The sequence below is a fragment of the Parasteatoda tepidariorum genome, chromosome 9 (assembly GCF_043381705.1).
Source record: "Parasteatoda tepidariorum isolate YZ-2023 chromosome 9, CAS_Ptep_4.0, whole genome shotgun sequence".
Classification (NCBI taxonomy): domain Eukaryota; kingdom Metazoa; phylum Arthropoda; class Arachnida; order Araneae; family Theridiidae; genus Parasteatoda; species Parasteatoda tepidariorum.
In genome coordinates, this window is record NC_092212.1 from 69,715,619 (window position 1) to 69,729,815 (window position 14,197).

The following is a 14,197-nucleotide window of genomic DNA, read 5'->3' on the forward strand; positions in this document are numbered from 1 at the left end:
TTATGTTCCTGCATCATAATTCGTTTTATTCAGCGACATCACTACGCACAATTATGGCTAGTTATTTTGATATCAAGATTCAAAATCTAAAGCACGGTAAAGAATTTTATGGATCGATAAGATTTGGTAGGTTTATAATTGGATTAATTGTGTAGACAAGAGATTTTCGTGATAGTAAAGAAAGAAAATGCTGACGTTAAAGGAAATAAGTCTGTGAAATCTTTTATTTAAGAGTTTTGCTAGATTTCAAGCATTTTAAAAAAATGTTTCAAATACATAAATTATATGCGATGCTGCTGCGTCAGAATTCGAAATTCTCAGCTTCGATTCCGTTCATTTAATTTATTATATTATCACTCAATGGCATTTAGTTTTTAATTCGTTATTTTGTAATATATCGGTTCTTCTTAGCTTTACTGTAACAGAATTGAGTTTCCCTGTTGCGCGTGTGCCATTTTGTGTGCAACATTATGGCTATCCAGCACCAAAATTGATGTGTCCCTGCTGTAGATTTTTTAATCAGTGTGACTCCCCCAGCCAATATGCCGTAAGATGATTGTAAGTTTATGATGATTATAATTAAGTCCTTTCTTTTAAATTTTAGCCGTTAAATTATGTTTATTTAGATTTCATTTCATCAATAGCTAAAATAGTTTCAGTTTTGTGTCAAAAGTTTGTTTTGGTGAGAACTTGCTTGAGTAAACGTGGGAAGAATGATTACTCACAGCTCTGCCGGTGGCGTCACAAGAAAAACGACGCACCCGTTACAAATAAACATCGCTGTATGAAAATTTTGATGAAGAGCCTTTGACAAATGCTGTTTTACGAAGTTATCCATAAGCCCTAAAGCTATCCAGGCTTAAACACCGCATCTCCATCAAACACTAGTGAAGAATATGTAAATGATATGGAGAAAAGTACTAAGACTCATGGTTTCATCATGGACTAATCGTAAAGCACGGTTTCCAGTTGATCACCGTAGCAAATCCTTTCTGGCAAGGGTCGAAAAATGGCTTGGTGACTCTTTTGATCAGCCTGTGAAGAGACGGAGGGTGCACGATATCGGTCCTTTATAAACTATCGTACCGAAAAATGCTCCACTATACACGCAGGTCATCGGTATATACTGTCAAAAATTTCGTAATCAAACTGCGGTTTGAAATACCGGTATTTTGGGTGTATCATCCGTAAAGTCCATTTTACCTTGAAATCAATTTTTGCAGCAAAATATCATGTCGTAATTTTTACAGTAATACTTATTTAATTATAATGATTTTACGGTAATTATTATTGTAAACGGTAATTCTTATACGGTACGGTAATTATTACGGTACGGGAATTACGGTACGGTAATTATTATACGGTACGTGTTACGGTAATAATTATTGTATCCGGTAATTTGTGCAGTAATACTTATTTAATTTCAGTGATTTAGTGATTTTACGGTAATTATTGATGTAAAAAATACTGTATAAATGCTGTTTTGTTCTGTAACAAGTTCCTGTAAAAATGGATTTTACGGTAAAAAATACCAGTAACATCAGTGCCTGTACTTTTTTACCGTGATTTAATCTGGGATCTTTTGGAGTATACCGGAGCAGGAAAGCCATCCGTCCTGCAAAATATCAAGATTGTGATGCCATGTCTTCTTTAGGGATGTTTCCCAGACTGTCATTGTACAATGCTGGTGTGAAGTAAATAAAGTACTACAACTACGAATACAAATTTTTTTTTTTCTTATTGGGATAATAATTTAGAGATTTCTTGAGACTTGAAAATCAAGACCTAAATATGATCCTTCTAGAACGAGGAATAGGGAAAACATGTTGAGGAATCCAGAACACGTGAATTCATCATTCACATGCAATAGTTAAAAATCTAGAAATGACTTAGCTTTTCGAAAGTGAGTTCCATGTTGATTGAAAAAAGCCACGGGGAACAAAAAAATAATGAAAGGAGAAAAAAAAAAAACGTTTGCCAAAGAGGCTAACCAACTCTGGCGCAGTATAATTATGAAATTCTGATCAAATTGCATACGTGCAGCAGATAAACTCCCTTCGGTTACAGTTAAACAAAAAAGAATATAAATATTTAAAGCAAATCATTGAATTAAAAGGTAAAGCAAAAATAAACAAAAAAAATTGAGTGAAATGCATTAAGTTTAAAACTCTACTGCAAGTATGATGCAGCAACATAACAAATGAGTAGAGTTAGGTTCAAAACATATTGAAAGCACATTTTAAAATTTGAGTGTGTAGAAATGTGAAAAAGACTCCTAGTTTCATTTTAAGTGTATTGAAATTTAAACTTTTGTAAAAGAATATAATATAAAACAGTATTTATATTTTTTTCATGTAGACTAAAATATTTGATTTCAAAACCTAAAGTTTCTAATTATTGTTAATATTGTTGTCGAAATCTCCAAAAATCTTTTAAGTTATAATCTAAATATATTTACAACGTTCCTTATAACAACTAACCCTAGATTTCAAAAATGAATTCGCAAATTCCTTCACAAAAATAAAATTGAACTTTCTTCCAAATTCATTTCATTGCAAGTTAAGACAGATTTGAGATTATTATGCTTAATATGCAGCATACAATCAGGAAACATATTATCAAAGTATGTGAAACTTTTAACACAGAAGCTGCAGGTGTTACTAATGACACTTTGATGTGGCAATTTCGGAAAGTAAAAAGTTTGGGAGCATTCTTTAAGATGACAGTTTGTAGATCAATATGTTATTTCTAAAGAGCTAAGAATAATAATAATTTGGAATGCTAAATAGCAAAATTACGGCAATTTTCTTAATGCGATTGGCTGAGAAAATATATTACGCAATATGATATTGTCTCTGTAATTAACCTTAATTACTGGAAACAAATGATATATGAGTTTATATATCAGCTAAATGTTACATTTTAATTCTTTAAACTAATACCAAAATTGCTGTAACATACATTGTTTGCAAGTACATTGTTTCTATAATACATTGTTTGCAAATATTGAAACGAATCCAGGTGATGTCTGGGCATTAGAAAATACAGCAGAAAATATAAAACAACAGAACTTTTTGAGTGGATAAAAAAAATCATGGGAAGAAAAAGTTTCAAGATATTAACTTTTCAAAGCTATTTCTTATAATAGTTCAAAGAAATGAAACAAACAGATTGATTGCCGGCGTTAAACATCTAACCCATTTCTGAGTATAAGAATTCACTAAATGATACTTTAAATTGAAAGACGTATGAATAAATAAAACATGGGAAAAAAGAGTTTCAAGATATTCAAATCTATTTCTTATAATGGTTCTAAGAAATGAAACAAGCAGATTTATAACAGAAGTAAAACCACCAAGCCATTTCTGAATTCAGGAATTCACTAAATGCTGCTTTAAATTGAAGGAAGAGTATCTATCTTACTTTAACTCTTTCTGGCTCACCAAAGTTAAATAGAACTGCACATTAGCAAGTGCAACCGGGAATTCTAGGTGAAGAGACATACTTTAGTTCTTGGTTGTTCAACAAATAGTGATTGCTAAAATTCGGTGGTGAAAGTTAAGAAGCACACACACAATTTTTAATTTCTACTAGTTCAGTAATAATTTTGGATGTGTTTTCAGACTAGACATGCTGCTTTAGTTAGGGTTAAAATAAGGCTATAAGACGTAACTAGTTATTTTTTAAAGACAAACTAGGAGCTACAAGATTCTTCATATCCTGCTTAATATTGAAAGGCACGCATCCTGCTTTCAGACAAAGCTAAAAATACTAACTCAATTTTTTAAACAATCCTGGGTGTATAAGTCCGTGCCAGTCCTTAGCCCAAATGAAGCATGAAGGAAAAAAAATACTTATTCTCTTAATGCTGGTATTTAGAAGCTTGCCCATTTTCTAACAGTCAAGTACATTTATTCAATTACCTTTTTTCCGTTATCGTTATTTAATTACGAAAAAAAGTAAGTTCTAGACATGTTTCTTAACCCGAAAATTCCTGTCTTGTAAAATTGAGTTTCAAAACAATTTTTAAATAAATAATGCAGTAATCTTCTTAAATGCTTATTTTTCAAAAATGAAATACTGCCTCAGCATTTATTTATCACATCTATATTACACTACACACTTTATATTGATGTGTTTGAAAATATTTAAGTAATCAGATATATACACATACCACAAGTGTGTACAACTTTTAAAAATAGTCTTGTGCCTGTAGGACATCCAGGTTTGCCAAACGTCCCAACATCAGCACCGATAGAACACTTTCGACGCCCATGGCAGCTACTCATCACAGCTTCTGTTGCATAACTTACTTGGCAATCTGAAAAGAAGTAGACATTATTTCAACCCATAAAAATCATCATTTTGCATAAAATATCATTCATATCCACAAGTTGAGGTAACAGACTAGAAAAATTTCAAAAATATAGAGTGTTCCGAAAAGAAAGCCCTTAATACAAAATATTTGAAAGCAAGGAAGTCTACATCTTAAAGATCACGTATTACATCTTTTCGCATAATAAAACAAAGAAAGAACAAAAACGGTCTTTATATCTTAGAAACCTTTATTAAAGGTATTGCGATTAAAAACAGAGAAAGCTTGTTTGATTGCCGGAGAAAGGAACTTGGAGCATAAAGAAGCTTATAGTTAAAAGCACTTCTAAGCTCCATCAAACTGGTTTTCATGTTTTGACATCCACCTTCATTTGTATTTATTCGTAAAATTTCGATAAAGCTTTCCCCCCTTTTTAATATAAATTTACTAATTCAAAGTGACTGCATTTTTACTGCACTCTTGACAAGAGATTGCAATATAGTGGTAATTACGAAGATAAGTACATTCAGGGTCAGCCACAATCACCTCCCCCTTCATATTTGGTCAAATAAAGTCAAGAAAACGGTCCCTTTTCCAGCTTTCAAACATTTTTCCCTTGACCACCACGATTCTCAGATCTAATCCCATGTAATTTTTTCTGTTGGGTGTATCCAGATCCAGCGACTATGGCGTATCACAGCTACTATCATCAATATCGAAACATACGGTTTGCATAAAGTTTGCCAAGAAATGAAGTTCATGCCTGATGTATGCCGTAAAACAGAAAGAGTGGGCATTGTAGATATGTGAAGATTACATTTAAAAGTTGATGATATGTCAACTCTGCCTGTTTACATTTAAATTAATATATTTATTACATTTTGCACATTGCACCTATGAATTTTTTTTTCTATTTACCTTGAATAATGTAAGGTGTGCTTGTTCTAAAATAGCATGTATGTAATATACAGTACTGGATATGTATATAATATAAATACAGTGCTTTCTGATATTCCGTATGTACTGGTCAAAGTGAAAAGGCATTGATTAAAAACTAATGAGAACTTTGAGAACCGCGCAATTTGATAGGAAAAATATTTTACTCTAAGGATATTGCATTTATTATTTTTTATTACAATATGAACGAGATAACTTTTTAAACACATGAAACTCAGATATTTTAAACCAATTTCATAAGGAAACCAATTTTTTGTAGTAACTTAAAGAAACTGCATTGTACACAAGAGAAAAAATAACTGTTTTAATTTCTTAAAGTTACTGAAGGAATAAATTTTGAAACTTGAAATTTGCATTTCTGTACAATTATTATAATAAATACTTAAAGTTTCTGAAACACTTTATTTAAATATTTATAAACTTTGCACAAAAATATGTTAAATTACACCAACTTATAGAAAAATAAAAAGTATTTTGCCTTCCCACCCAAAAAGAAAAGAATATAAAACATTGCTATAATTTTATTTATTTTATTCAAGAGAAATCAATGAACGGTGATTTCGATCTTCATGCTTATAAATATTTATTATAATATACTTCTACAGCAAATAAATAGTTGAATACTTAAAGCATAATCCAAAGCCCTCAAAATCTTATTATCTAAAGGAAATAAGCGATAAATCTTTCTTGTAATCCGAGAGAATGGAAAATAAGCAGGGATTATCGTAGGGAGATTAGATTGATTAACTTTCAATAAAACATTTTGAAAAAAGGCATTTAAAAGTTGATTTCAATTGCGTACTTTTCATACGGAAATTGTTATTACGAATGTCAGCCAAAACTCCTATGATTCACATTATTGCCTTAATCAATTTAAAATACAATTAAAAAAGAAATCAATATTTCGAGATAACACAAGGAGAAAAAAAATCTGGTAAACTTTCCGCACTGAACGGCAATAATATTTCATGTAAGAGAAGAAAAAAACCTAATTTTGCTTAATAAAACCAAATTATACAGGACTTAAACCATTTGTTTGATAAATTTTGAATTCATATGGTAACGGTTTACCGGAAATTCTGGTTTTCCTTTTCAAAATTATATTTTTTATTACCGCGTGTCAAGTAACAAAATTTAAAACTAAAAATTAAATTTCAGCGAACTAATGTTTTTTTTTTTTTTAAAAATCATTTTCAAGGTATTATATTAAGACCTTATAACTAAATTTTTAAAAAAATTACCTAATTTTATCACATTATAAAACCATATTTTATTGTTAATTTTACGAAAGTCATTATCAAAACGCTTCGGTATCACATAAAATTACCAAGTTTTTTTATGTTACCTATTAGTCAGAAACGCACAAAATTTTACCATATTTTGGTAGTTGAGACCATATTTTTATTCTCAATGCACTTTGTTGTTCATACATATACGAATACGAGAAAAACCGAAGCATTTTCATTTGCATTTACGTTCTAAATTATTTGAAATTTTTTAGAATTTCGTTATGATGTGGTAGAATTTTAGTTATTAATCTGTTAACTAATGATAAAGTTTTCTGTAGAACTTTTTATTTCAGGAATTACATTCTGATGTACGCAAAAAAATAAAGAAAGACATTTAAAACAAAAATATCAATTTATTGTGTCTAATTTTTAGAAGGAATGCAACAATTAATCAGTTTTTGGAAGAAAAAGTTATTTTGATACATCATTCATGTTTCATCATTTTATGTTTAATATAGTTTAAAGAATTAAGCATTTTCTCTAGAAATGCTAATTGTAATGCCAATTCAGATTTCTAATATAGCAATAATTGCATGATTAAATTAATCCATTTCGTAAAAGTTTAACTATTTTTCATTAAGTAATAAAGAATAGTATTACAATCCTAACTTTGACACTAAATTTCTTTCCATTTCTTATGTAAATAATATTTATATAAATGCAAGTATTTAGCTGGGTTTACAATGAGCACTGGTGGTAAAACTTTTAGTGTAGTGCGTTATTTGTGCAAGTTCAGAGCACAAAATACTTAGAGCATACCCTCGCCATGCTCTATATGCTATGCTTGTGGAATACGCTGAAATGTTATTCCCACTATGAATTAAACCTTATATTATGATATAGCTGCCATAATTAAAAAAAATTTTTATGAAATTGTAAAATTAAAAATTTGAAGAGATTCAAGTAGAATTTTTCCAGATAAAAAAAAAGAGAGAGACAAGGCGCCTCAATTTTGGAAGACGTTAGGGATTCATGGAGAGAATTAATATCTTTGTATATATCATTACCAAAGTAAAGCACACTAGCTGTTTCATTTATGTATTACGAGAAACGATTTTATTTTTTCCTCTTTAAGACAGTTAAAAAAGGTTTTTTTTTTAAAAAAAAAGTTACATATAATTTTTTTTTCAAATATTTATTTTAAATTTTTATTCGGTTGTTTTTTTTTCCTTCAATCTTCTGTTGTACGTTTTTTTTTTTTTTTTAAAGAAAAGTCATAGAAATTGGCCATAAAATGAAGAAACACTTTCATTGCATTTTTTGAGGAGCAATTTTAATTTTATCTTGTATTGTTATCATTTAGAGAGTTTCAGCTTATATTTGAGAAAACTATCTGGTCGTAAAGTGTAAGGGATTCCAAGATTAGTAATAAATCATATTTGCGGATAATATAATGATGAACTTGTTTGTAACAGTCGAAGAGCCATGGAATCATATATTTACAACAGAAAAAGAACTTCAGTAACAATTTGATCATTTCAGCTTATTCGAAAATGACTCTTTATTTCTATTGATCATATATTCTTAGCACGAAAACAAAACAACTGAAAATTAAACGGTAACACTGACAATACTATTCAAAGATGCTGTAAATTACGAGTTCTCCAACTGGTTAAATAGTTGTCTAAATTGAGATTGAAGTTGAAATTTATAGCAATAAATTATTATTATTTTTCGTTGTAGTCAAGAAATTGTTTAAACTGGTACTATCATCAGACACAGAAATCTAGTAGAAAACTGACACTTTAGATAATCGAAAAAGTTTTTAAAATTGTTTGGCAAAAACTTGACCACAAAATCTGACTTTAGCTGCTCGGAAGTTATCAGAACTTGTTGCGTCATCCAACATAGGGCTTCAGTTGGAATTTTGAAGCTCTAGCTACTCTTAAAGTGGTTGTTAATCATAAATTCCTTGTCTCACCCAGCACGGAACTTCAATTAAAGCTAGAACACTTTAGCCACATTTTAAGTGATCAAAGATTTTATTCAAACTTAATTCAATTTGGTGGTAACACGACGATGAAATTTGATTTTCATTGTCAGAAAAAATTTGAAAATTTAATTTTTAGCAAGCGTATAGTCATAGGCAAAATTGAAAAAAAAAACTTACTTGACCTAAAGAAGTCAAATGAAATTCTCTCCTTTTCATTTACTTTTCTTATTTTTACAAATAAGAAAAGTTAATAGAAAGTAAGAATTAATTGAATTTATGTTTCGTTATGGAATAAATTTGCTTAAACAGCAAGATTTGACTATTCTCAAAACATATTTAACACTAAATGTTTAAAATTTATTCAGAAAGAAAGAAAAATATGAAAGTAAAAATAAGAATGCCATCTTATGATGCAGTATTGGAATATTTCTTAGGATATTTATGATCTGGACTATTTATAAGGTGAAAGGTATTGGGTAAGCCTTAGATATCATATTTTTATCAGCTTTTGGTAATATATTTCAGAGGAGTATAATGTGTATTAGTCTTAGGAAGCACATTTAACACATCTATTTAAAATAATAATAAATTTGAAATGTTAGTTTTCTTACACTAACCATTTGACCATGTTTAAGTAATAATATAATAAAAGAGTAATAAAAATATCTTTTAATAAATATATTTGTAGTTGCATTTGTAAATATTTAAAATACTTGCAAAAACTAAAATTCTACAAATAGTATTTGCAGTTATTTAAAGAAGTAGTTATTTCATATATGTTGAAATGAATGAATTATAAAAAAAAATTGTGAGTCTCTTGTTAAATTATATCTCACAAAAAATGTCTGCTGAAGCTTCTAATTGAATATAATATAAATAGACAATTGAATTTATCATATATTTAAACAAATATAATAATACAATTGTTTAAATATTAAATAACAAATTATAATCATTAATTAAACAATTATAATAACAATGTATTTTGAACAAATATATTTTTAACAATTTATTTTGTTTACTGTTTAAAATTAACCCTTTAAATTTATTTCTATCGCAATTGTATTTCTATAAAGCAAGATAAAGCATTTAAAATGAAACATATTTTGTGTAAATTTAAAAATACTTTCGATTAAAATCTATAAACATGCATTTAATAATGAAAATCAACTTTTCTATCTTGCTGCTGGCAATCTACTTTCCAAAGGAATTAATAGTGAATGTCGCATAAAATTATTGTATTTATAATTTATTATTGTTATCTCTTAAATAATGCATTGTAGAACATTGTATTAAACAAGCTAGTAACCTGCATTTGGGGATAACAATGATGAATATTGATATTTAACAAAATCCTTTATTCAACATTTACCATGAATGCACATTGCACTTTGCCGAAATTTGCTGACGTGAATGAAAATTTTTCATAACAGTTAACAAAAAAAAAAATTCTGTATTTACAATTAGTGAATACTAATTTCATTCACACATTATTACCACCATTCAGCAAAAGCCTCACTACAACGAAATTTTTAAATGAAATGTTGAATTCCATTCAAATTTTTCCCATACAACGAAGTGATTATATCCCCCATAACTATTTTTTTCCGATATTTAATTTATTGATTTTCGCCACTTATGGAGATTCTTCATATATTTTGATTTCCATCATGTTTGAAAAAAGTTGCAACTGAAAACTGGAATTTTTCCTCTAATGATTCGCTTTCATGCCCTTTTATTTCGAGACCACTCATATTTTCATTCATATATCCACTCGTAATCATACTTCCACTCACACAAGACCACTCATATTTCTCTCATTATCATTATACTTCATATTATTAAGTCCTTTCAGTAAATAACTCACTACAACGAAAACTCTCATTAGTACATTAAATTGCATTCAAATTACTCCCTTATAACGAAGTGGCTGTCCCCCATAACGTTTTTTGAACGTTTAATTCTTAAATTATCGTCATTTTCTTAATATTATTTATATTTTTTTTCTTTCTGCATTTCGTAATTTTTGAATAGAATTGCAACTGATGAATGGAATTTCAGAGCGAAATATTCGCTCTTATGCGTTCCTGTTTCTGGAACCATTAACATTATTCAATCTGGCGATTAAAAAATAACAAGATTCCATGAATAAATAGAGCAACTCAATTGTTTTGCAATATGCATAACTTTATCTCTGATACAAATTCATTCGTATATGCTTTTAAACGCATTACCCTAAATATTTTACAGTATTAGACTTAAATAAATGCAAAAATATCCATCCCCCGTACATGAAAATCTCTCTAAAGATTATTTTAAGCTGGAACAATTCTACTTCGTAATTAAGAGACTCTGGTGCTTGTTTATTCAACAGATATTACTAACATTTACAGAAGTGCATATATAAATACCAACATTTACCAAAAATATCGATTTTTCCCAGATTACGGTCTTTAGCAGTAATGTGAGCTTAAATAAATGTATTTTTTATGAAACGTTCGAAAACTTGAAAGCTGCACTCCCCAACACCAGTATTTGCTTCACATTTTTCCCAGCATTTTTTATTTTTTTAAACGTCATTATTTTTCACGAATACACAGGACATTTTGTATTCAAAATCTATATATATATTTCTCTTACACGGCAACAAAAAAAGCCTCATTACAACTCCCCGAATGGCAACGCTAGGAAATCGACCAATGGTTGCATGCCAAAATGTCACATGCCAAATCTAGCTGAGGTGGCTCAGCATATAGCGCTTTTAAAAACGGAAACTTACATAACCAGAGAGCATCAGCTGCGACAATCTCATACTATTAAACTAGGCAGAAGTGAGTAGTCTTTGTCGATAGATCTCGATTTTAGTATTTTCACGAGAGCGTTTTTTTTCACGAATTTACGTATTACGAATTTATTTCACGTAAGGCACCTACACTAATTTGACGATTTTTGATTTATATCACGAATTTATTTGTTTTATTATTGCTATTAGTTATTCATTGAAAAATGAGTCTCAGTCGTGCTGTTATGTTTAAGATTTTATACTATAGCACATTTCTAATAGGTTTAACGAATTACATGTCATTTATTTGAATTCAAATTTATTTTAATGACTTAGTATTTACTAAAAAAAATGTAATTTTTTTTAGAAAAAGTTGTTATATGGATTTGAATGATTTTTTCGAATTCTTAAAATTTTGTGCATTGGCAATGTACGTAAGTTAGTAGCGAGCGAAGCGAGCTTGGTTTGCGAAGCAAACCATATAAGATTACGTAGCAATTTTCGAGGGTTGGCGAGCGTTAGCAAGCAGGGGGCGCAGCCCACTGGTATATAATTATTAGCTTTACGTAAGAATATTTCGTTTACGCGTTAAACATAACGAAATAGTTGATTAACTAGGTTTTGAAAATAATCATCTGTACATGAAAAAAATTAACATAAAGAATACAAGTTATATGATACATTAAAAAGAAATAAATGAGAAGTTATTTTACAAAATGGTGAGACTCATAATGATCCAAATAATGATCCCTTTTTATTGTACTTTTCTTTAAGTTGTATTTTAATTTTTTAAACAAATTTTAGATTTATACCAGGTAACATGTAAGATTTCGTAGGAAAAAAATACATTTTCCGCAACAACGGATAAATAGTGAATATTTTAAGTAAAACAAAATTAAGAAAAAATATATAAATTTTCAATAACTTTAAGCAAAACTGGCGTTAAGTTCACAAATAAAAATGGCACATCGAATTTTAACTCCGCAGTTGTATTTCAGAGGCTAAAAATTAACAAAACATGGTATTTTTTCCCTATAAGTTTAAGAATGGATAACTCAAAAATTAACTGTCGAACGTTATTCTTATATTTCGTCATACTCCCTGCATTTCTAATATAACGTAAATAAAAAAAAGTGGAAAAACAAGCATAAAAGGACTTGTAATTAAAATAACTTTTAAACAAATTAGAATTTTGAACAACTTGCGAACATATATAATTCGAAAACTCTGTATTTGTATTTCTATAGTCTTCAGAATGATTAATTTAAGCAGTTATTAATTCTCGAGCTAATCACTACAGATTTTTTTTCCGTGTGCATACTCCAAGTACAATTTTCTACTGTTCTTAGTAATTTAAATTTTGAATTGTTTTTGCGCAGTAAAAGAAAATGTAACGTTTAGTTTAACACCTTGAACAACGGTTTCAGCTTCTGTGATTTATTTTATTTAATATAAAGGGATAGTTTAAACCTAGTGGATAGCATTAATTTTTGAAATGTGTAGGTTTAGCATAAAAAAGATTTTTTTAAAAGATTTATGATATTTTCATTAATGATATTTTTAAAAAAATAATTTATGATAAAAGTGAAGTTATTTAGTATCCGAATCAGTTCATGATTCCTTTCAAAATTTATAATACAAAAAATCAATTTTAGCAAATTTTGTAAGAATAAAATGTAAAAAAAAATATTTAGATATTTTTTTATCACATTTTGCTACAAATTTATAAAGCTATTTTATTTTTACACTATTATTTAACAAAAAGGTCACTTTGCATATTTTTCTGAAATTTAAAAATATCTTTAGTTTTAATTAAAAGATAGATTTGTTTCAGTTATACACAGATGAAAGGTAGGTTATTAAAGTGATCAATCAAAATGAGACGGTGCTTATTGAGGGTCTTTTTATTTTACTAACTCCATTCAATCTAAAGCTCTTAATTTCAAATTTTTTTCTTGTTGTATTCCGTAATACTTCATTGAATTAATTATTTAATTAATAATTTTAGAATTTCATGAAAAAATAATTTTAAAATTTTTTTCTGATAGAACTTTGTTTGATACCTAGTAGAAATACATTACAAGGATTTTTCTAACAGTAAAGTTATTTTCAGATACTACAGATGGCGCTGCAAAGAAACGTTAGTCAATCTCGAAGTCAGTACAAAACTAAAGAAACGGAACTACATAATTTAACAACTGAACTAAATGGGTTAAGCAAGACTAATGATTGGCATTTTAAAATAAAGTAATAAATCAAAAATAAATGTAGTGAATATATAAATTCACTACTTTTCAAGTAAATATTACTATTTATTTAAAACTATTTATGAATTTAAAATAAGATTCAGTAGGGCAAACAATCTGTGAATTAATCTCATTTTTCATTTGCTTACAAAAGAAAGATTGATGAAATAATGAAATATTTATCTTTTTGAAATATATTAATATTTCTTATTTGGTAAGCAATGAATTAAGTCTAACTAATGAAACAGTATTTAGAACAGGGTATATAAATAGAGAAAATACTTAAAAAGTTACAATGTTTTGAAGTTAACACTGAAAAAAACGAAACTAAGAGAAAATTTATGGAAAATTTAAGAAAATTTAAGGAATATTTAAGAAAAATTAAGGAAAATTTAGCAATTCTGCGCAATAGAAAAATTAGTAATTCTGCGTAATAGGAATAATAATTATTTTTATTAACGAATCTGACGACATTATGGCATTGTAGCAATAGCGGTATTGTCATATCATCATAAGCACATTTATAGAATCTTATTCCTGTATCTTATTTGTTTATTTTAATCATAAATGTTAATAAAAAATACATCGTTTTGTTGTAGTACTTCTACAAAAGTGACATAGGGACAATTTTTTTTATTTATGATATTTCTATTTAAGTAATTAGTTGTATTTCAG

The 14,197-nt window shown here is 28.3% G+C and overlaps 1 protein-coding gene across 2 annotated transcripts in view; it reads right to left on the minus strand.

Annotated features, from left to right (window-relative positions):
* LOC107455518 (protein eva-1 homolog C) overlaps positions 1–14,197 on the minus strand; it is a 253,195-nt gene that overhangs the window by 25,786 nt on the left and 213,212 nt on the right. For both annotated transcript variants that reach the window (XM_043050993.2, XM_043050992.2), the window contains exon 5: positions 4,175–4,321. In XM_043050993.2, the coding sequence (XP_042906927.1) occupies positions 4,175–4,321 (147 nt within the window). The remainder of the gene's footprint in view (positions 1–4,174; positions 4,322–14,197) is intronic.